Genomic DNA, 22863 nt, shown 5'->3' with positions numbered 1-22863 from the left:
TCACCCCCCTCACCCCCTCCCCATTCCGCGGCGTCCGAGGGGACTGCCGGCGCACCACTTGAAAGAGCAGATATCACGCTGGCAGAGCGACAAAGGAAGCCATGCCATCATTTCGTGTTCCAGTTGGGCGAGCGACTAGCCTGGCCTCCCACCCCAGCCCAGGTCAGCACAGTCCAGCCCAGCCCAGCACTGTGTGTGCACTGGAGATCCATTTACCTTAACAGGCCAAGGCAAACAAAGAAAATATAATACATTTTAAGCTAAATAACATCAGTGTCACAATCCAGGCCATTAATTTTTTTCTTTAAACAATCCAACCTTCAGAGTTTTTTTAAGCTTTCCTGTGGGTTAATAGATTTTGATGAATATGAAAAGGTACATTTTCCCATCTCCTAAACAGCTTCTACCGGGGTGGTATACGGCTCTCCTGTCACTGCGTCATTTCTATAGTACCTTATCTTGTGTCCAGTGTTCTCGCTCTTTCTCTCTCATTCACACACATTATCTGGACCAAAATCAGGAAGTAAATGCGTGCAGATGCAACCATAAACTATGAGCTGTTCTTTGAGTTATTAGATAGTACAGATAGTACCATTTCTCAGCAACTTTCTGAAAATCTATGCCAAAAGAAAAAAAAATGAAATTACATTTCAGTCTAGGGAGCTTGGTCTGCCATATTTGTTTACTTTTTCCGACTAGCATTTTGCCGTTTTAACAGGCAGGGTATACCAGACATGTAAGTGATGTGTTCCGTTCACGGAGCGTATGCTGCAACAATTAGCCTCCACTATAATCAATGGAACTGGCTACACCAGACGTGATGGCAGTGCATACCAATTGAAAACATTAGATCTTAGAATCTTCTAGAGCCGTGAACGGAGCGCTTCAATTGTGCACCCAGTGCAGCCCGGCTGTAACTGCAGAGCAACGTAATGCTAAGTGCTTAAGCCCAGATTGGGCCCCGAGTCTCCTGCTATGTCCACCTGTATGAGACAGTAAGCGAGTGCGTGACTGAGCGGAGTCCAGTAACGGCAGCACCAGCCGCAGGCCTGAGGGGGGAGTCCAGTAACGGCAGCACCAGCCGCAGGCCTGAGGGGGGGAGTCCAGTAACGGCAGCACCAGCCGCAGGCCTGAGGAGGGAGTCCAGGAGCCTGGGGACCTTGGGGCCTTGAGGGACGGGAAGCTCAGGAACAAACTGTGTACATATACATTTCTGCACACCGCCCGGCCCGCTGCCAAGGCTGCCCGCGCCATGAATTAGAATGACCCGTCTGATCTTTTACAACACACACACACACACACACACACAAAACACACACACACAGTGTCACGTACATTTACACAGACACAGAATGATACACAGAACGACACACACACACACACACACACACACACACACACACAGCTATGAAAAGCGCACCTAGGCAATTGTGCTGTCGTGCTGCGGCTTTGTTCTGTGGCCCAGTGGCGGTGGAATGCTCCGAAACACTACCCTTCCATGCATGCTTCTCTTTTCACGCAGACCGAAAATATGAGACGGCGCGCGCAGGCAAAAAGGTAGAATGCAAGAAACAAAAGAGAAAAAGAATGAATGGAGAGAAAAGGGGGAGGGAGGGAGAGAGGGAGGGCTGTTGGGAGGGAGAGGAGAAGAATGCGCAAGCTAAAGTTCAGAGCTAAACGTTAACAAGAAAACCTGGCACAAACACAATGCAAGGGTTTGTGTCCATATGTGTGTGTTTGTGTGTGTTTATATGTGTGCGTATATGTGTTTATGTGTGTGTGTATGTGTGTATACATGTGTGTGTGTGCGTGCGTGCGTGCGTGCGTGCGTGTGTGTGCCTGCAGCCCATGTGTTGGTAGAGCACTTGTGGCAGGGCTAGCCCGGGTGAGATTGGCACGCACAGCAGAGAGTGCCCCCCAGCTGTGCCCGTCCACGACAAGGTCTCCAAGATGCCACCATGCCGCCTCCCCCTCTCCCTCTCTCTTGCTCTCTAATTATAGCCCTGTGTCTAAAACCAGGAAGCCCCCTCATAATGAGGCATCTGACACTGTTAACTAGATCATTTTCAAAGACTCTCAAAGCCACATGAGAGAGGGATAGAGAGAAAGGAAGGGAGGGAGGGAGGGAGCACATAACAGAGGAATGAGATTACAGAAAGGGCAGAACTAGGACAAATGGCTCTTCAATCAGTGCCATTTTCTCACTCTCTCTCTCTCACACACACACACACACACACAAAAGGTAATTATAAACAACGTCCCTTGCTGACAATGAGTAGACTGCGAAGTAAGAGGAAATACTCGCATCGCTCAGATGAACTCTAACGTTCTGCAGGAGGAGGGAACTGAAACCGCTACATACTGACATATCACACTCACAGTACACCTGACATCACACAACAGTACACCTGACATATCACACTAACAGTACACCTGACATTACCCACGGCAACTCAAACTCTAAACGCAACACCGGTACACAGACACCACACAGGAGTACGCATCCAGAAAGTATAGTTGATGAATGAGAGCCTGCGAGTGTTGACTAAGACAGGGTCTCCAGCTGTTCAAAGGCGCTTTCTGGAAAGGCATCCCTGCCCTGCAGTGACCGTTATAAGAACGCTTTACAAAGAACAACATTCCAGCGGGCAGCCAGTCCAGCTTGACCATAGTGTCATCACCTATACAGACCCACAGTCCGGACTAGGGGGTGCAGGACAAGGTGCAGAGCCACGAGAGTTCAGTCATGTGAGAGTGGTCATGTGACCCAACTGGCATGCAGACTCACCTTCCCCAGGACAGTCAGGCAGCTGGGGTCCAGCTCGGGCTGCTCCAATTTGACCACGCCCACCCAGCCATACTCGTACAAGTCCTCCTCATCGTTGTTGTTGCACAGCCCCAGAGGATGCATCTGCAAAAACAAGCATACATAACCAATCACATCTCTGAGGACAAAGCACATAACCAATCACATCTCTGAGGACAAAGCACACAACCAATCCCATCTCTGAGGATAAATAAAGCACCCAACCAATCCCATCTCTGATGACAAATAAATGCAAAAATACAACATATTGATGCTAGGTGGTCTAATTCAGTTATACATAGGACTATATTTTAAATTCTGTCAACAACCAACCCTGATACTTACAAATACAAATAACAAATGCAACATGACTGAGGATACAACAGCAATACACAATTCATAGCAAGAGAGCATGTAGAGAAAGTCAAATGTATCCTGTATATTGCTCTCAATGTATTATGGTAACAGGAATTCCCACAGAATTTTCCCATTTGAAAAAAGGGTGAACACAAACTGAGATCAAAAGCCTACACATGTAGGCTACAGGCTGTTACAATATAGCCAGCTCTATAAGAGAGTGCTAACCCTGGGAGGGAAGCCCAGAGTCTGTCTGCGGAGTCGATTATATGTGAGGTGGGCAGACATCAGACATGACACACGCTGACTCATAGTGTAGAGGTGGTAGCCCTATAATTACACCTAATACAAATACTCAAGTTTGGACAACTTTTGGTCTTTTTTCTTAGCTTTAATGCTATTTTTGTTGTGACCTAATTTAAGGACACTTTAGACCCTCTCGTCACATTGAGGTGGTTTCATTTGGTCGCGGACTACAGGTTTGGTGTGGTGTTTGTCTTTGGTTGATCACATTTATTAGTGGAATCTCGTGAGACATTACCCAACGTCTGCAAGTTTTATGTCAATGTCTAAAAGTAGTGATTCTCCACTGATCCAGTTTTCTGTGCACGCGACACAGACTATCTAGTAGTACATTTAGACAGTCTTATCGCCACACAAATTACCTCTAGGTTTCCTCAGGAATAAACATGTTAAAAAGGAAAGAGACAGAGTCCTTTGGCTGATGGGCATGACACTGGGGTGAAGTTGCACCTGTGATGGTTCAAATTGAATCTGGTGTTCTAAAGGGAGATTAAAGAGAGCTTCTTAGCCTCTCCTGGGTCTATACACACATACACACCATACTCTGGGGTCCATTTGCATTTAAAAGTTGCCAAATTGACCATTTGGCATTTATCCCATTAGCCAAGCAGCCACACAAACCCCCTTCCCTCTCAATAAAGACACACATTCACACACACAGCTCTCCCTCCCTCTCAATAACCCAGCTTTGTGGTGTCACTCTGCTCCTATGGCCTCAGGGTACGGATGACCTGAGATACCCTCTCTATTTCTCACACACACACCCTCTCTATTTCACACACACACACACACACACACACACAGCAATGACCCCAAGAACCCCCTGACCCCATCCCTAAGAAGAGGCGTCACAAATTACGTCAGGCAGCTTCACCCAGTCTTCCAGTGGCATGAACACGGACACAAACTAAATGGCCAGATTACACCCAAACAGGATCAAACGCCCAGTTAAGGGGTGATGTGGCGGCAAAATGTGGCATCAAAATGGCTCCACAGCCCTATAAATGTGTACCAAGTCTATTAGACATATTTCCAAATTACCAGAGATAGGTGTGTATATTTTCATATAGCATTAACATGGGTTAAGTCTTTAGTCAGTGGCGCAAAAAGTATCTATGATAAGTATAGTACAACCAACACACTGGCCCTGATCTGCCGTGAATCTGTTTGAAAAGGCACCTGGTATAGGCTAGGCTAGAGGTTCCCAAACTGAAGACTGCTGAGGCCCAATTTCAATATTAATAATTTCAATTACATATTCACAACTCGAGACTAAGATAATGAATGTAGCAGCCGCTTTTCAATGTCACCGAGGCAGACAAACGCACATTAGATGCACATTGATGCATTTCTAAAATACATACAACAAAAACATCTTGGTAAGTGGAAGTGGTAGGGAGGTGCTTATAAAACCTTAAAACCCAACAGCGAGTCAGTATGCATGTTAAACAGCAAGGTTATTCACAGTAGTAATGCCTACTACAAGGCAACACACAGAGGGCCAGGCGTACTAACGCTTTTGCACACACTTCAGGCGTATTTGTTTCGCAATGTGCGGGTAAAAAAATGGCGAAGTATGTACAAACAGGCCGCATTGAGGTGAAAGCGCAGACTGCCTGTCGGGAGCTGAGAATGTCAAATTGCGCTTTTCAAATTAGGTATTCCCTGTATGTACGAAAACTGTCCATGAAAGCGCAATCTATTTTCCGCCTAAATTTTTGAACCTTGTAAAAAGCAGGTGTTAATCCAAATTGTGGTTAAATGCGTCAGTAAGAGAACCATTCAAAGACAACAGAATCTTTGTACTATATCAAAAGCAACTTTCGTTGGCCTTTCGAAAGTCTTCCTTTCACGTCATCAACTTTCCTACTTGCTAGATTTGACCAATCTTCCATAGCCTACGTGCACAAGTTGTTTGAGTAGAACTACTGCTCTTCATTATCTTCCTGCTTGTTGACATCATATATTGTATTATTTCATGATTATTGATTCCTTTTAATGTTGTCATCAGTTAACTTCATTGAACTGTGCTTGTGATTGAAGTATGTCGTTCAGTTGTTAACGTTCGGAAATTGCGGTAGGGGGTGGAGAAAGGCGCCGTTTACCCGATGAACCGCAGGTTTGATAAATACGACGTTAACATAAGTGTCATAGCGTGCGGTTTTTGCGGGTTGGCCATTGCGCTGATAATGCTACGTTTGCAAATGTACATCTGGCCCAGAGTAGCGGACATGAGCAAAATAAATCACAACTTGCCCCCAAAGTTATCTCGTTATCCACACAAATCTCTTCATCCAAAAAACTCGACCTGATAACTCTCCAATTCCAAAAAAATTTAATTAGTGGTAAAATACCAAAATAGGCTATTTATAGGAGCTTAAAATGGGTGCCATAGATGCTGTGAACAGCAATGTTTGCAATAACTTTAAAAGTGTGTTAACAAACGTGTTAGTGTTTTCAGTGAAATGTTTGACTTAATAGCCTTGAATTGTGTTTTCATGTCATCACATACAATTACTTGTTTTCTCTAAATTTACGAGGAGGCTCTTGTGGCCCACCTGCAATACCTTGATGGCCCACACTGGGTTAGGCTATCCTAAAAGCTAATGCAAATACCTTCAATAAAGTAAAGGCTGAGACATGCTCCCACGTCTGTGTCCCGCGCATGCGGCACGTGATGAGAATTAACGCGCATGCGAGGGGGTTTGTGCGCTTCCAAATAATTGGGACATCTTCAACGTGCGCAAATGTGCACAGAGGAGCACACCATTTGCTTAAGAGTTAAAGCCTGTGGCAACTAATTCTTTGGTTGGACGAGAAGCCAAGAAGTGAGGTGATTTATTGCAGTGTCTGCCTCAGATTGTAAGAAGGCCTAATAACAGGCTCCCTAGTCCTTCCCAACGGCCGCCTTTGTGTGCGGGTGACTCCACAGCCACTTTGCGGGTCGGCTGCTATTTCGGTCATTAATGCTGTTAAAAGACTAGTAGCAGGCAGCGCCACAAACAAAATGGCTTCTCTTTCTTGAGGTTAATCGGTCTATTTTATGTTAGACTAAAAATAAGAACTCTACAGTGCTCTTTAGGAGAGGGGAGTCGCAATACCAAAGGTCGTAAAAGATTTAAGCAAAAAAACGGAGCTGATGAGTGGACAGTGTACTTTCAAATAGCCTAGGTTGTATAAAATGGATGACAGATTCTGTGTACGTACACACACACACACACCAACAGTTATTACGCATACACCGAGTCATTCGACACATTATAGACATACTCAGTCATTACATCGTATCAACACACACACACACCCACCCACACACCCACACCCACACACACACACACACACCTCTAGCCATAGTCCGGCAGAGCTATCCTGCACTCCATCCACAAAATAGGGATATAATGTACTGGATATTTGCCAATATTTTCAAACATTTTGGCCCATTGCTGATGCAAATATATCAGATCTAGAGTCACAATATTTTTATATTTTACTTTGCTGCTGTAAATAGCCTACTTCTCATGGTTTGTTCCCCCTGTACACAATGAAAATGCTTTTGTTGTGGAGGTGAAGGCCTAACAACAGACAAAACTTATCTCTAAAGAACTATATCTACTGACAAGGTAACAAGGTAATGAGAGATGTATCCGGGTCGGCAATTCTTGAAGTTAGCGAGTTAGCGACTCCATACGGCTATGCTCCATGGCTATGCTAGGTGAAAGATTCCCCTATCACAAGTTTATTTACCATCCCATTGGCTTTTTAGAGGTGAAATTAAGGTACAAATCTTGCATTGTGTACCTTTAAATAACATTTTCAAATAAAATGCAAATCACAGGTTTTAGTTGTTATTGTCCAAATGCTGATGTGACCAGCCATCCCTTATCCCACACTCTGGCTCTTCTACCCCCGCCCCCCCCAGTCCCTCTGCTGCCCCCGCTAGAGGTGTCCCGGATGTCGACCACCTAGGCCTTCCTGCTCTGTCGGCTGACGAGCCCCCAGGGGGGCGGGTAGGTGAAGGAGCCTTTTCACATGGGTATCCCCTTACAGGCGGCCAAAGAAATCACACAGGGGGATCTGGGCTTCACCTGCCAATCAGATGGCCACACCTACCCCAACATCACCGTCGCCGCCGCCGCTATGATCCCGCCACCTCTGCCTGAGCTCCCTGCAGTGGACATGACCACTGCTGGCTACCAGATAGGGCACGTGGTCATGGGGGAGGCTTTGATCTCATGCCCCCTATCAGGGACTGGTGCTTCATAAAGCAGACGGGATGAGAAGCACAATACAAGAGTGGCAGCCACATGCAGCTTAGATCTTATGTGCTTTCAAAATAGAAATGTTCATCAACGTTTTCAAACACTTTTCTGCTTCAGTTTCAAGGTCACTGAGAATATTTGCAAACACAACACAACACAACACACCGCAAAAGTGATCCGGGCAGCCAGTTCTCCGTAAACAAGTTTAAATAGAACAATTTGGAAATGTTTGCACAACACATGTTCACCTCCAATGTTCGCCTCTGCTTGACGCATTTGAGTGCACCCCTGCCATAGCTCTGCTGATTGCGTTGGAGATCAGGATCTGCCGAATCTGTTTCATTAGGAGCTGTGGTCCAGGAGGCAGCAGCCCTGTTGACCTACCTGACAGCTGGTCTCTCTTAGGAGCAGCGGAGTGATTTTTATCAGCCGTTTCCCCTCAGAAAAGGGCCATGAAGACATGGAGTGGAGGAGGGAAAAACTGCTTTGAGGAAATACCATTGCAGTTTATTTTGTGATAGGCTAGGCTCCATCTAGAATCAGTAGCCTAGTGAATGTGACAATTAAAGGAGTACTTCCCCATTTACTGGTCTTCTTCTGAAAAACTCACCCCTCTCCTCAATGGACAGCCAAAAAGGACTGACCGGATTTGGGTCTGTAATGGGATCAAAAACAAGCCTCACATCTTCGGGCCCCCCTTCTCTCTCTCTACTCCCAAAGGGGAAAAAAAATCAAAATTCAAGTCACACCAGTGCGACCGTTCCTCTTTGTCAGTGACTCAATTCACTGGGCCTTTGATCATCCAACAACAACAACTACTTCAACACCCCCTGCTGCCCCTTGCCTACACCCCCACACACACACACACACACACACACACACACACACAGCCTCCTTGCCCCCCTAAACCCAAAACACCCTTGGTCACCAGCCCCAACCCAACTCAACAGGATATACCCCAGCCTGGCCGGGTCAAGCCGTTCCCCACCCAAATGTTGACATCACTCTCCGCAGTATTTGTCTCTCTCCCATCATGCCATGCGGCGTCCTCCCCTGAGAGGAGTCGTGGGGTGTGGGAGGTGCACTGGAGAGAAAAAGAGAGTTTGATAGCTGCTGCTGCTGCTGCTGATGCTTCCTTTCCTCAAACTCTTGAAAGCTTTCCCTCTCCCAAGCCAGCACGCATAGCCTCCATCTCTCCCCTTTTCCCTCTCACACGCTCTCAGTTCCAAACACTGCACTGTGAAACTCGCATCAAAACTCTTTTTGTAAAGTAAGTGCTTTCATTTGAAGAGAGCCAAAAAGCCCGGCGAGATAGAGAGATCCACACAGTTCAGCAGCACGAGACTGCAGCAGCATGGCTCAATGCCGCTCCACTTTCCTCCCCTCAGCTGCTCTCCTCTGATGGCAGCCTCTCCTCTTCTACAACAGAGAGAGCGTCTGCAAGAGACACCGCATCATTTGCATTCACAAAAGAAAAACCGGCTTGGTGGAAAAAGACAAGACAAAAAAAAAAGCGAGGCCCCTAGTTTTCCAGATTTCATCGGGTTTCAACTTGACGGGAGGCTCAACCTAGGCATGAATTATGCCCAGCAGGCATCATCTACTTCTAAAATCTTTATCCTGTGGAGGCCAAAGACATGCTGAATGCAATTCAATAAAAAAAAACAAAAAAAAAAAACAAAAACAAAACACACAAGACATGACATAGGACGTGACATAGAAAAAAAAAAAATATCCCACCATACAAAGTACAATACAAAGCGACAAACACTATTTTATTAAACTTGAGATGTGAGCCTTGGGTTGAGAGGCAGCGGCTGGTTGGTGGCAGGACTCCAATAGTGTCCAGCACTCAGAGGAGATACCCTTTACCACCGGAATGGCATCTAGGTCAAGGCCTGTATCGCTTTCAGTTACAACAATCAAAGGCAGTCGTGGGAGTCTGGGGACATCATCGGCCACTGCCAAAAATAATAAACAGGCCGAAAAGCTGCACATTTTCTTTTTTCCCCTCTCTCTTCCCCTTCTCCTGAGCCTCAAAGAGAGTTTACCTCAAAAGAGCGCTGAAACATAACTACAGGGTGTGTTTTGCGAGTAATTCTGCCGGTCTTTTCAGACCCTTCGAAAGAAAGCGAGAGAAGAAGGGGAAAAAAGAAAGGGAGGATGACTCCACCGGTGTTGGCTGGCTATGTTGGAGGAGGTGGAGGTGGAGGAGGTGGCGCTCTCGCCCCCCTGCTTTCAGGAGATTTCCCTAGTGGTTTGCACCGGTTTCCCACACAGACGCCCAGCAATGTGATCGGCACCCACCATTCAGCCTCAATAAAGAGAACACACACACCAATACTCATCTATCTCTCTCTCACACACACACACACACACCAATACTCGTCCTCGTCACCGACCCAGTGCCCAGCACCCACTGAACGAACGAGGCAACGACTGAGGATTTCCTGGAATAACAAACCGCTCTGCCAGGAGAGACAAGCTAGGGAGTTTGGAAAGGGGCGAGTGGGGGGTAGGGGATAGGCTCTGCTGCTCTCTCTCACTGTGTGTGTGTGTGTGTGTGTGTGAGAGGGGAGGGGGTATATCTGATCAAAGCCACAGGCCAGCCCCTCGGGCCCTTGGCCACTTAGAACTCGGGCCCTCACCGCCGCTCCCAGAACAGCTTTTCAAACAAGCGAGAGAGCCGTGTGCTTTCCCACCCCAGCTGCTCTGGAGAGGCCCCCGCTCCCCACTCACTCTTTCTCCCTCACTCACTCTACCTCTCTCTCCCTCTTTTCTCACTCTCTCTCCCTCTCCGTCTCTCTCACTCACTCAATTTCAATTCAATTCAATGAGCTTTATTGGCATGATTGTAAGTGTTACAATGTTGCCCAAGCAGTGGTTACATCAAAAGAATTAGTACTACTAGTAGTAGTAATAATAACAACAATTGACATGGACTATGGAGAATAAAAAAAAAATAGAACATTAGAGCACACACACACACACCGCATACCCACAGTCCACCTCACTTTCCCACATACACACACTTACACAATATAGGGGAACAAAAAGGAAAGAACACACCTTTGGGCTTTACTGGTGGCTGCCTCTGCTTTATGGCATTCTGTGATATCGTGCAGCTAGTGGTAATAAGGTTAGGTGCTCCACTATTAAGTATTATTTCATTTGGTGTCATTCTCTCTCTCCCTCGGTCTCTCTCTCACTTCATCTCTTACTCACTAACTCTCTCTCGTTCTCTCTCCCTCTCTCTGTTTCTCTCTCTTACTCTCTCTCTTTCCTCTCTCTCTTACTCTCTCTCTTTCCTCTCCCTCTCTCCCTCCCTCTCTTGCTCTTCTCTCTCTCTTACTCTCTCTCTTTCCTCTCCCTCTCTCTCTCTCTCCTCCCTCTCTCTTCTCCCTCTCTTGCTCTTCTCTCTCTCTCTCTCCCTCTCCGTCTCTCTCACTCACTCAATTTCAATTCAATTCAATGAGCTTTATTGGCATGATTGTAAGTGTTACAATGTTGCCCAAGCAGTAGTTACATCAAAAGAATTAGCAATTAATAGTAGTAATAATAACAACAATTGACATGGACTATGGAGAATAAAAAAAAAAAATAGAACATTAGAGCACACACACACACAGGCACGACAGTCCACCTCCTTTCCCACATACACACACTTACACACAATAGAGGGGAACAAAAGGAAAGAAACACACCTTTGGGCTTGCCTAGTGGCTGCCTCGTGCTTTATGGCATTCTGTGACATATCGTGCCGCTAGTGGTAATAAGGTTGGGTACTCCACTAATAAGTATTTCATTTGAGTGTCATTCTCTCTCTCTCTCTCCCTCTCGGTCTCTCTCTCACCATCTCTTACTCACTAACTCTCTCTCCTGCGTTTCTCTCTCCCTCTCTCATTTCTCTCTCTTACTCTCTCTCTTTCCTCTCTCTCTTACTCTCTCTCTTTCCTCTCCCTCTCTCCCTCCCTCTCTTGCTCTTCTCTCTCTCTTCTCTCTCTCTCCTCCCTCTCTCTTCTCCCTCTCTTGCTCTTCTCTCTCTCTCTTACTCTCTCTCTCTCCTCCCTCTCTTGCTCTTCTCTCTCTCGCTTTCCTCTCCCTCTCTCCCTCTTCTCCCTCTCTTGCTCTTCTCACTCTCTTGCTCTTCTCTCTCTCTTGCTCTTCTCTCTCTCTTGCTCTTCTCTCTCTCTTGCTCTTCTCTCTCTCTTGCTCTTCTCTCTCTCTCCCGTTTCTCTCTCTCCCATTTCTCTCTCTCTTGCTCTTCTCTCTCTCTTGCTCTTCTCTCTCTCTTGCTCTCTCTCTTGCTTCTCTCTCTCTTGCTCTTCTCTCTCTCTTGCTCTTCTCTCTCTCCCACAGCTCTCTTGCTCTTCTCTCTCTCTTGCTCTTCTCTCTCTCTTGCTCTTCTCTCTCTCTCGCTCTTCTCTCTCTCTTGCTCTTCTCTCTCTCTTGCTCTTCTCTCTCTCTTGCTCTTCTCTCTCTCCCGTTTCTCTCGGTCTCAGTCTTATTTCTTTCTGCCTTTCAATTCAATTCAATTCAAATGGTGCTTTATTGGCATGACAAATATGACACTTGTATTGCCAAAGCAATTGTTACATAAAAGTACAGTATCAGGATCTAAGCAATTATACAGGTATATACAAGGGATATGGGTGGACTCTGGGTGGTGCAGCCCAGAGTCCAGTGATTCCCACTGCAAAAACTCGTCTGCCTAAGTATAATCAATGAGCCTTAACCATTTCCAGAAGGATATACAAAGAGTTGAAATACATTAAATAAACCCTCAAAGGGGGAATAGCGGTTAAAAAGTTAAAGGGCAAGTCAGTGTAGAGTCCAGAGTCCATAGGAGTTCTGCCGTTAGTAACTAAGCTCAAGAGGGTTCAAACCACCATTGGAATCAGCTTTGAAAGTAGATTGCTGCAAAAGTACTGGTGTTTAAAGTGACCAAAGTCAAAGTAAGTTAAAATGAATTCCATTTCAACACTAAGGCTGCACGATTTGGGGAAAATAATCCAATAGCGATTTGCAATATGATTTTTGAATGCCATTGAATTGATTCGGTTCAATACTCCGGCCGACTGTGAAGCTCACCAATCAGAATTTCTGTACCCCTCACGCACTACGCACACCCACCAACCAGACGTGGCACAGTCAAGGAGGATGACATGAATAGAAAAGTCTTAAATATGACAGAATTAACTGTACACGATTATTTTTAGCTTTTGAGATTAGGTAATTGCCTTGGTTCTTATTGCCCTGTTCAACACTATAACTATAAGAGTGCTCAATCAAGATCAAATCATTGAAGGATATCCTGAGATAAAGCTTGGGTGTCTCCGACTCCAACAAAGCACTGTTAATAAATGAGCCTGTTAAAAGGCTAGTCTACGGTCCTGACTATATTGAGCCACTCAGGACTGACACATTAACCTTTTTCTAACCTTCTCAAGATTTCATCCATGATATACAAGCCATCAGCACTCTACTCTAGATCTAACCTCAAACAGCAAAGACAAACAGATTGCTACTAAATCAAGCCTGCAAAGAGATTTTTGTGGCAAAATGACTCAACATGTGACTCCTCCCCCCTGAGAACAGTCACTTCCTGTGTGCTCTTCTCTCTCTCTTGCTCTTCTCTCTCTCTTGCTCTTCTCTCTCTCTTGCTCTTCTCTCTCTCTTGCTCTTCTCTCTCTCTTGCTCTTCTCTCTCTCTTGCTCTTCTCTCTCTCTTGCTCTTCTCTCTCTCTTGCTCTTCTCTCTCTCTTGCTCTTCTCTCTCTCTTGCTCTTCTCTCTCTCTTGCTCTTCTCTCTCTCTTGCTCTTCTCTCTCTCTTGCTCTTCTCTCTCTCTTGCTCTTCTCTCTCTCTTGCTCTTCTCTCTCTCTTGCTCTTCTCTCTCTCTTGCTCTTCTCTCTCTCTTGCTCTTCTCTCTCTCTTGCTCTTCTCTCTCTCTTGCTCTTCTCTCTCTCTTGCTCTTCTCTCTCTCTTGCTCTTCTCTCTCTCTCTCTCTCTCTCTTTCTCTTCTCTCTCTCTTCCTCTTCTCTCTCTCTTCCTCTTCTCTCTCTCTTGCTCTTCTCTCTCTCTTGCTCTTCTCTCTCTCTTGCTCTTCTCTCTCTCTTGCTCTTCTCTCTCTCTTGCTCTTCTCTCTCTCTTGCTCTTCTCTCTCTCTTGCTCTTCTCTCTCTCTTGCTCTTCTCTCTCTCTTGCTCTTCTCTCTCTCTTGCTCTTCTCTCTCTCTCTCTCTCTTGCTCTTCTCTCTCTCTTGCTCTTCTCTCTCTCTTGCTCTTCTCTCTCTCTTGCTCTTCTCTCTCTCTTGCTCTTCTCTCTCTCTTGCTCTTCTCTCTCTCTTGCTCTTCTCTCTCTCTTGCTCTTCTCTCTCTCTTGCTCTTCTCTCTCTCTTGCTCTTCTCTCTCTCTCCCGTTTCTCTCTCTCCCATTTCTCTCTCTCTTGCTCTTCTCTCTCTCTTGCTCTTCTCTCTCTCTTGCTCTTCTCTCTCTCTTGCTCTTCTCTCTCTCTTGCTCTTCTCTCTCTCTTGCTCTTCTCTCTCTCTTGCTCTTCTCTCTCTCTTGCTCTTCTCTCTCTCTTGCTCTTCTCTCTCTCTCTCTTGCTCTTCTCTCTCTCTTGCTCTTCTCTCTCTCTTGCTCTTCTCTCTCTCTTGCTCTTCTCTCTCTCTACCTCTTCACTCTCTCTCTTCGCCTCCCTTCATCTCTCTTTCATTCTCTCTCTCTCGGCCTCCCCTTTCGCTCTCTTTCTTTCTTTCTCCTCTCTCTCTCTCTCTCTCTCTCCCCTCTTCACTCCTTTCTCTGTAGATGCCCCTGAGCCACCATGGGAGTTCCTCGTTGAATTACACGACCAAGGCTGGCCCCAGTCCAACCTCCCATGCCGGCGCCTCAGCTGCCACATACTTCCAAGAATACCTCATCGCTTGCAATAACATGGCCACACATAGTGGGGGAAACTTGATCAACTGCACATGTTGGCCGTGCCAGTTTCCTTTTCGCCGTTGCTCGTTGCTCGTTTGAACTCCCGCCCGCCCGACTGCCCACTGTTCCCGACGCAGGATTTCGGGGTGGGGGTGGTGCTCATCACAGACAAGCTCGGTCTGGACTGAGGGTACCCAGAACCCAGTTTTTTTCTTTCTTCAGGGGACAGACAGACCGATTCTGTTGCCCTTTGGGGTTGTCGTATTCCAGTGGTATGTCTCTCTGTTGTCCCTGAATATCCTCAAATCTCCATCAGTCAGATCCAGTTTTTCCTTGAATTTAAATACGCCTCAAATTACAAGGTTTGTTAAAGAGCGGTGACTGCGTTTCCAGGGAGCAGCCAGGAAGCCAAGACAGAACAGACACAAACAACATTACTCAATGGGCCCTTCAGATTTAAAGAAAGACAGAACGATAAAAAAGAAAAAGAAAACAAAAGGAAAAAAGACAGATAAGGTAAAAAAGAGAATAAAACACACAGACACACACACACACACACACCTATATATATATATTTATACAGACACATGCATGTTTCTCACAGAAAGAGAGAGACAACTAGTAAGCAAAGACAGAATCAGAAAGAAAAGAAGAGAGGACCGACTTTGAAAAAGAGATAAAAGAAAAAAAAAGAGAGAGACAGAAACAGAGAGAGAGAGAGAGAGAGAGAGAGTAAACTGGTGAGACAGTGTGTAAGTATAAAGAAGACAGAGGGTGGTGCCGGTCATCTGATTGCCTCGGTCTCTCCTCCATTTCCCAAGCTCTGGAAATAACTTCAAAGGGGGGTATGGCAGCCTTGAAGCGCGGGGGAGAGAGAGCCGGCCCCGATACAGTTACAGCCGAGGAGCGAGAGCCGGCCCCGATACAGTTACAGCCGAGGAGCGAGCAGGACAGCCACGCAGGTGGGGCCTATCCCCGACGCTGTAATATTAGCTCATGAAAGGATCCCTGGGCCCTTTTTTTTGCAAGACTTCCTCTCTCCTTTTGTTCGACATCACACAAAAACGATGGAACTACAGTCGCAAACAGATCTGTGAGGAAGCCAAAAAGCGTCCAGAGTGTTGGCTCTCTCCAAAAAACGAACAGCTCTATTTGTGACAAAGTCTAAATCATTTTCAGAGACTGTCCAGAATCTTGTATCAGATTAAATAAAAAAAGTCAGTTAGCACAGACAAATGTAAACCAAGGATGAGGGATGAGGGAAGATCAGGTGACCGCATCCAGTCCCCGCATTCTCTTCTGCACTCATTATTCATCAACTGAATGAGAACAGTGCAAAAAGCTGACCTAGTAGGGAAGTCTGAGTGTGAAACAAACGACATGTGTGTCGTGTGTAGAAGAAGCCATCAACAAACCCTAAGCAAGGATAAAGGCAAGGCGTCTCCGCTAACCCCCTTCAACTCCAGAGAACGTCTCTCCTACCCTCCGCCCTCTCCTCTCCCACAAGCTCATCTCCGCACGCTGTCCCCTCGGCAACGCCGTAAGCAAACAAGTGTTGCGATTTCAGTATTTGAAGGGGGGCACAGTCAAAAGAGGACACTCAATATCATGTAAATATTCAAATACGTGTGGCAGTGCCATCATGGCTGACAGTTTGAAGGCCTACCAGGAGGGCAGCCTGGCAACTCTATTAGCCTCTTACAAGTGGAGGGTGACACCATCAATGGCACATTACACGCCCGGAACACGAGCAGCAGAGAAACTACGATACACATTTAGTCTAATATTAGAGAAGGAGGCGGGGGTGGGGGGATATTATGCCAGTGTCATGTTATTATTTCAAGGATGGAGTCAGTGGTTAAGTACTGATGTTTTTAGAACTTTCAGGGATTTCAGGGCACTTTTTAGTCTAAGGTCTCTCTCATGGGCATAATGAAGAACACAACATAGCTTATTTTATATTTAGTTTTTAAAAGGCTTTAATCCGGTATGCTGCAATACAAACACACTTTAAACTTAATCAAAGAACAATTAATTTGAACTTGAATATGGGGGGGGGTTCATCGAGTAGGGTCTGTACTTCATGACAGTGGCAAGCCCCTGAGAGTAAAGAGTAAACAGAGAGAGAGGACCTGATGATTTATACTCATGACTGTTGGCTGGAGTGGGTTGGGCTGGCCGAGTGTACCTGGAGCCGAATAGCTGCTTCGCCACTGCCCGCTCTTGAAGTTCAGGAGGCGGCTAAATCTGTACCCAGGAGGATTGTGGTCATCAACACCTAGTCTGAGCGACGCCTTTGAAGTCGCTCCACTGCTTTGAAGGCCCCGGCCGCCAGGAATGCCTCCGCTCTGTGCCTTGGAAAGCCTCCAGAGTTGTGGAATGTGGAGCAAGCTGCTGCCCGGCCGGGCTGGAATGTGATTACCCAGAGTGCAGCTGAGATGGCTGACACAGGGGCCGAGGCTGGGCCGGACCTGTGCCGAGGGTGGAGGGGGCTTGTTTTTGCTCCCTTACTCTGAACTGAAACCCGTCTAGAGGGGAGTTCTCCGCTGAAGGGTGCTCCATGGCAGGAGGCTTGTCCTTTTTCAGAAAGGAGAGAGAGGGAGAGACTGCTGGCTTCAAAAGTTGTGCGTGTTGAGCCGCAGAGGTCAGTCAATGTCTCGCAGTGACAGTACACACTCACACACACTCAGTGGATTAGGACCAAAAGCCCCAAATCTCCCAGCATCTCATATGACACCTCAAAAACCTCCTGCAACCATTCTAGCCTTGAAGTATTCTTACTCCAGTCATCGCAACATTATTTCCAGCAAGAACGGCCATGGCAAACATTTCCAAAGCAGCAGCACAAATGGAGAAGCAGCCTAATTGTTTTGGGAGTTGCAACTCCTGCTACGATTACAGCACGCTGTCCACACTGCTTCTTTAACAACAACAACAACAACAACAACAACAACAACAACAAAGGAGACAGCCATAGTGTAAGAAAAGCCTCTTTACAATGCTAGTCACGGCTTCTTACTCACAACTACAAGGTGAAGCAAAGGACTCATGTGGGGAAGACTCCTAGTTATCTAAAATGACACCGTTCTCATGCTACAAGATAATTAACCTTATCTCAACTCGCCACACCTCCATCACTGGGTGGCGTGGGTGTAGAGGGGGATGGCTGCTGTATGTGACTTTCTAAGCCTGGCTAGCAAAGCTGGGAGATAACTACTGTAATCCACCAACCAGTTGTGGTAAGAGGTGGGTGGGGTGGTGGTGGGGTCTCTGTTTAAAGGTCATCTTGTACTTGTGCAGTCCCTCTCTATGTGGGGTAGCATCTCAGCTACCCATGTCTGCCATAGCCCCCATTTCAAATCGGAATGGCCTTCTCGCCCCACCAATTGCACCATTAAGTGGGGTTGGAGAGTTGTGAGCGAGGCAACGTTTTACACACACACACACACACACACACAGACACACACACACACACACAACAATGTACATCTAAAATACCACTCAAAATACACAAATAATTTTAAGCACCTTAAAAACCAGGACCCCATCCTGTGCAGAAACACAGCTTTTGTTCCATATCATTTGCTAAACCCTCCCACAGATCATTGTAAAAACAGACTAGTGTCAAGAGAGCATAAAGCACAGCCCTCCAGTGGGCATATATCTCACGTTTAGCTTGCAAAATCCTCCCACGTAACCACTGTAAATGCTAGTATCAAGATGTTCCCCTAAGCACTGGGGGCACCTTATATGCCTGAGCAAAAGACAAGACAGACTGCATGGTTACCATGTCAACCAGACCGCCTAGTGCTGGCCTGAGTGAGAGAGAGCGATGGAGAGAACTGCAATTGCACAATGGGCATCAGCCACGTGAGCAAGTCAATAAAGCAAAGCCTGAAGATGGACACACAAGCCTCAAAATGTTGATACATGGCGGGCGCACACAAGGAGCAAAGGAAAGGAATAAGGAAAAGAACGCATCATGAGGGAAGTTGTAACACATCTGAGCAGATATTCAGTCAGTTGAATCCAGTCAGCCCTCCACCAGAAACACCCATGCTTCCACAAGCATGCTAGCATACAGCCCCCACCTACACACACACACACACACACACACACACCCCCACCCCTTCACCCTCAGTCTCCAGTTTCACTGTGAGGCACAGGCCGGAGGGTGGCGACTGCCATGACTGCACGGATCGGGTTACTGCTGGCCCGGCCGTGTTTTCGTTAGGAAACACTAACTTGTGCCGCTCGGCCGTCACTTCCAGGTCAGGAGGTTAAAGTCGCGCAGCACACTCAGAGGAGAGAGAGGGGGCCGGAAGTGGAGCCGTAAAGGACGGAGGTGGAGGACCTCAGACACCAGAACCACAGCTGGTTTTGCTGCAGTAGATTTGTCTGGAAAATGCTAGTACGGCTGGCTTACACTCAGTAGTGTCGGTATGGCTGGATGGCCAGTTAGTTTGGGTTATAAAACTGTGGAGAATGTGACACAGCACTGGTCATAAAGCACTGGACTCACAGCATTAAATTGCAACAACAGTAGCAACAAAAAGCTTGTGCTGCCAACAATAAAAGTTTTATATTAAATGATCTGGCAGGCAGGGCACACAAGGTAGCATTTCCCATAACTGTACCCCCACTAGCCTCCAAAGTCTCCCTCTCTCTCTGGGTTAACCTGGGGTCACTAGCGATGCAGGGGTTACGGCGCACTCTCCTGGCTGGCGCAGTTTCACAGGAAATGAGGCGGGAGAACAAACAGAGAGAGAGGCCATATCCTGGAATTAGCCGACCAGAGCGAGGTAGAGCCAGGAGGAGGAAGCTCGGCATGTCTGGCCACTGAGCAGGGGCAGGACTGGATATATTCCTTGAGGGAGGACCCTGGACAGTACTCGCGGGAGAACCGGAAGCTATTTGGAAGCGCTTCAAAAAGCCTGGAAGCGGCGTATCCATGTCAGAACTGGAACAGGAGCCACTGGAGCTGGTGGTGGAGCTAGCTAGCTGGAGTTCCTGGCTAGCAGGAGGGAGAACACGCAGCCAATTCCTCACACAACCAACTGTTACTCTCAGCGCCAGTGTTTGTACTTGCTACTAATACACCAAGTGGTTCTACTTCCTACTAATGCATCTCCATGTGGGTTACGTGCCTTTTGGAGTTGGAGCTGAAAAGGGAGGTAGCAGCAGTCACCCCCACAGGGCCTCAAGCCCCAGTTTGCTGGGGGAATAGCCCTGCACTCTTTGACCGCCTCAGCAAAGAGCCTGGCTTGTTGGCATGACAGCCCGGCCAAAAACACAACCATAGAGACAAGCTCCGACTCAGAATCACTCTATTTAATACAAGCTAAATGTGCAGTCAATGTAAACAAGAATTTTACTAAATGAAAATCACCATCATCATCATCATCCTGATAGATAGATAGACAGAAAGAGGATGCAAGGGACAAACAATGAAGGTAGACATGAGTTGTATGGATGCTAACTGCTTGCCACTACAACACCACAGTGTCAGTTAGACCCATCTCTGTACATTTACATTTATTCATTTTAGCAGACGCTTCTATTCAAAGTGACTTAGCGTAAAAGCACCAATTACCGGCCCTTTTGTTCGAAAATTCTAAAACAATTATGTTTTTTAATACTTCAAAATAACATTTGATAAATTAACCTTACATTTTTCAGTAGCCATAGGTCTGTAGATTTGAACAAAATCTGGTTTGGTTCTTACCAGGGCTTTTACTGCTTGAAATATCCGATTTTGACCACGCTTGGAGGTTAGTGCTGGCCTGGTGGGTCGCCTATTTCCGACCTCTCACGGCACATCAACGGTTAGACCGAGAATTCTCGTTGCAAATCAAAATTCCACTGGAGCTCCAAGCGGATTTGTACACACAGCCTTACAACACTGTTTACAGCTCTTCGAGTCACAGTAAAATGTAATTTTTGGTACATAGCTAATTTAGATAGAGAGGTGTGGGTGCTTGCGTTTCTTTCACTTTTAAACGTCTCACATACAGCAAAACAAAAAGGGAGTTCAGATGAAATCATGTTCAGAGGAGAGACTTTGCCACAAGTGCTGAATGATTTGAGTTGTGATTTCTTTTACATAGAAACACTTTAGAGGACAAGCCTCTACATTCACATATCGTCAACAAGCAGTGAGATGATACCACCCTCTCAAAAAAAGAAGGAAAGAAAAAAAAAAGGGAAAGGCAGAGAGACGGTCAAAGAAAGAAAGAAAGAAAGAAAAAAAAAGAAAGAGAGTGAGTGAACGAAAGAAAGGAAAAGAAAGAAAGAGAAATCCCATCTAAGAGATTAAGTCCCGGACCCTTGTGAGGCCTATGCTGGGTTCACTGCTTCTCACCCCCCCCCCATCTTACCCCAGTAGTCTCTTGTTCTAAAGCAAAGCATGTCTTTGATACTTGACTAGCTGGAATCTGGAGGCGTTGCAGGTTTCTTTTGTACTTTGCGCAGCACAGAAAGCCCGTGCGTGAGTGCCAAGGCTGGGATTTCTTCTCTTTTCTCCGTTTTTCTCTCTTCACCCCCACGTCACCCCCATCCCTCTTCTTTATCCTCTTCTCCTCCCTGCACCGTGACCACCACCACCAGACACAACTGAATCCAAAAACCCTGCTAACTTTTTATGCTTTAATCTACTGCTTTCTCCTCCCAACTTTGACAGTCGACAGACCACACCACATAAGAGACCAGAGCACTGCACATACTTAAATCCACTCAGGATAGTCCAAGTCAGGATATCCATATCTGGATGCTTAGTGGCGAGTTTAGGGAGGGGTGGTGAGAGGATTGTGGGGTGGGGAGTGGGGGGGTGCAGCCTTTTGGATGACTGGAGACGTTCAAGAGGGGGAGGGGATGTGGTGGTGGAGGGGGGTGACTCCCCAGGAGATTTTTTTCTTAAACCCATTACATCAGCTTTTTTCTGCTTCACAGCCTCAGGGGCCTGGGCTTTTGTGAAGGCAGAAAATGACCTAAATTGACATTCAGAATGGTGGTAGGCGCTTGATCGTGCTCGGGCTGTTTTCATTATAGCCAAATGACACAGCATGGGCCGAGGGGAACTGGTATTCCTCTAAACCTAAATGCTGCTCCATGGCAACAACCATGGAGAAAGTTAGCATCTGTGAAAAACTTTTTCTTTAATATACAAAAATGAATGAATTCATAACTAAGCTATCTTAAAGCAACATCACTGCAATGCTAATAAAAACATATCCTAATCAAAGTGAGCCCAATTTGAGGCTTAACGGGGCTAATTAAATTCTACGTCATGAGAATAAGACGAAAATCAGCCTAAATAGACACTTTAAGTATAGGGGAAAACATGTGTACTCACAACGCGTCAATCTTATCAACACACGGCACTGAGCGCGAGGATTTGAACAAAGGGGCCAAGCAAGACTAAAGTTCAATTCTTGCTTCAAATCTGTGTGCGCCATGCATTCCTAGACAGAGAATTCCTTTCCGGGAAAAAAGAGAAGAGAAGAGAAGAGAAGAGAAGAGAAGAGAAGAGAAGAGAAGAGAAGAGAAGAGAAGAGAAGAGAAGAGAAGAGAAGAGAAGAGAAGAGAAGAGAAGAGAGAGAGAGAGAGAGAGAGAGAGAGATTCCCTGTGGACTGACCACGGCTGGCGTGGAAAGCCTTTGATCTCTGGCCACTGACCTGAGTGGCCCTCGCCCTGGTCGGCACACAAAGCCAGCGGTGCAGCTCAAAGGCACAGAGCAGCGCTGGGCCCGATCAGCTGTAGCGAGCGCCACGGCTAATCCTACAAACAAATTTAATCACCCGGCCATCCACAGGAGTCACATTACACTTTTTAATTAGGCAGGAGTCCAAGCACACTCTCACACACACACACACACACACACACACACACACACACACACACAAGGACTCTCACAGATATATCCACACACACACAGAAGCATAGCATATACACACACAATTTGCAAATACGTATGCACACCCACACCTGCAGGCTAAACTGCATCTGGGGTATTTAAGTGTGTACACAATAATGACAACACAAGTGTGTGCAGGAAAAGTACATAGAACACACTCCTTTGAGTTTGCACGAAATATTCTACTGCTTTTGTCAATGTTTACATGATCCTAAGCACAGCAAAGCATCTTAGTCGTTGGCGAGTAGGCAAGGCTCAGAGAGTGTTGTTTTTGTTTGTGATTTGTGCCACGGGGGAGGTAGAGCT

General features: G+C 46.5%; 1 protein-coding gene across 1 annotated transcript in view; it reads right to left on the bottom strand.

Moving 5' to 3' along the window:
• Positions 1-22863, bottom strand: part of znrf3 (zinc and ring finger 3) — a 74807-nt gene that overhangs the window by 28684 nt on the left and 23260 nt on the right. The window contains exon 2 of the mRNA XM_048243797.1: positions 2789-2911. Coding sequence (XP_048099754.1) covers positions 2789-2911 — 123 coding nt within the window. The remainder of the gene's footprint in view (positions 1-2788; positions 2912-22863) is intronic.

Source organism: Alosa alosa, chromosome 5, assembly GCF_017589495.1.
Source record: "Alosa alosa isolate M-15738 ecotype Scorff River chromosome 5, AALO_Geno_1.1, whole genome shotgun sequence".
Classification (NCBI taxonomy): Eukaryota; Metazoa; Chordata; class Actinopteri; order Clupeiformes; family Clupeidae; genus Alosa; species Alosa alosa.
This window is presented reverse-complemented; position numbering and strand designations above follow the sequence as displayed.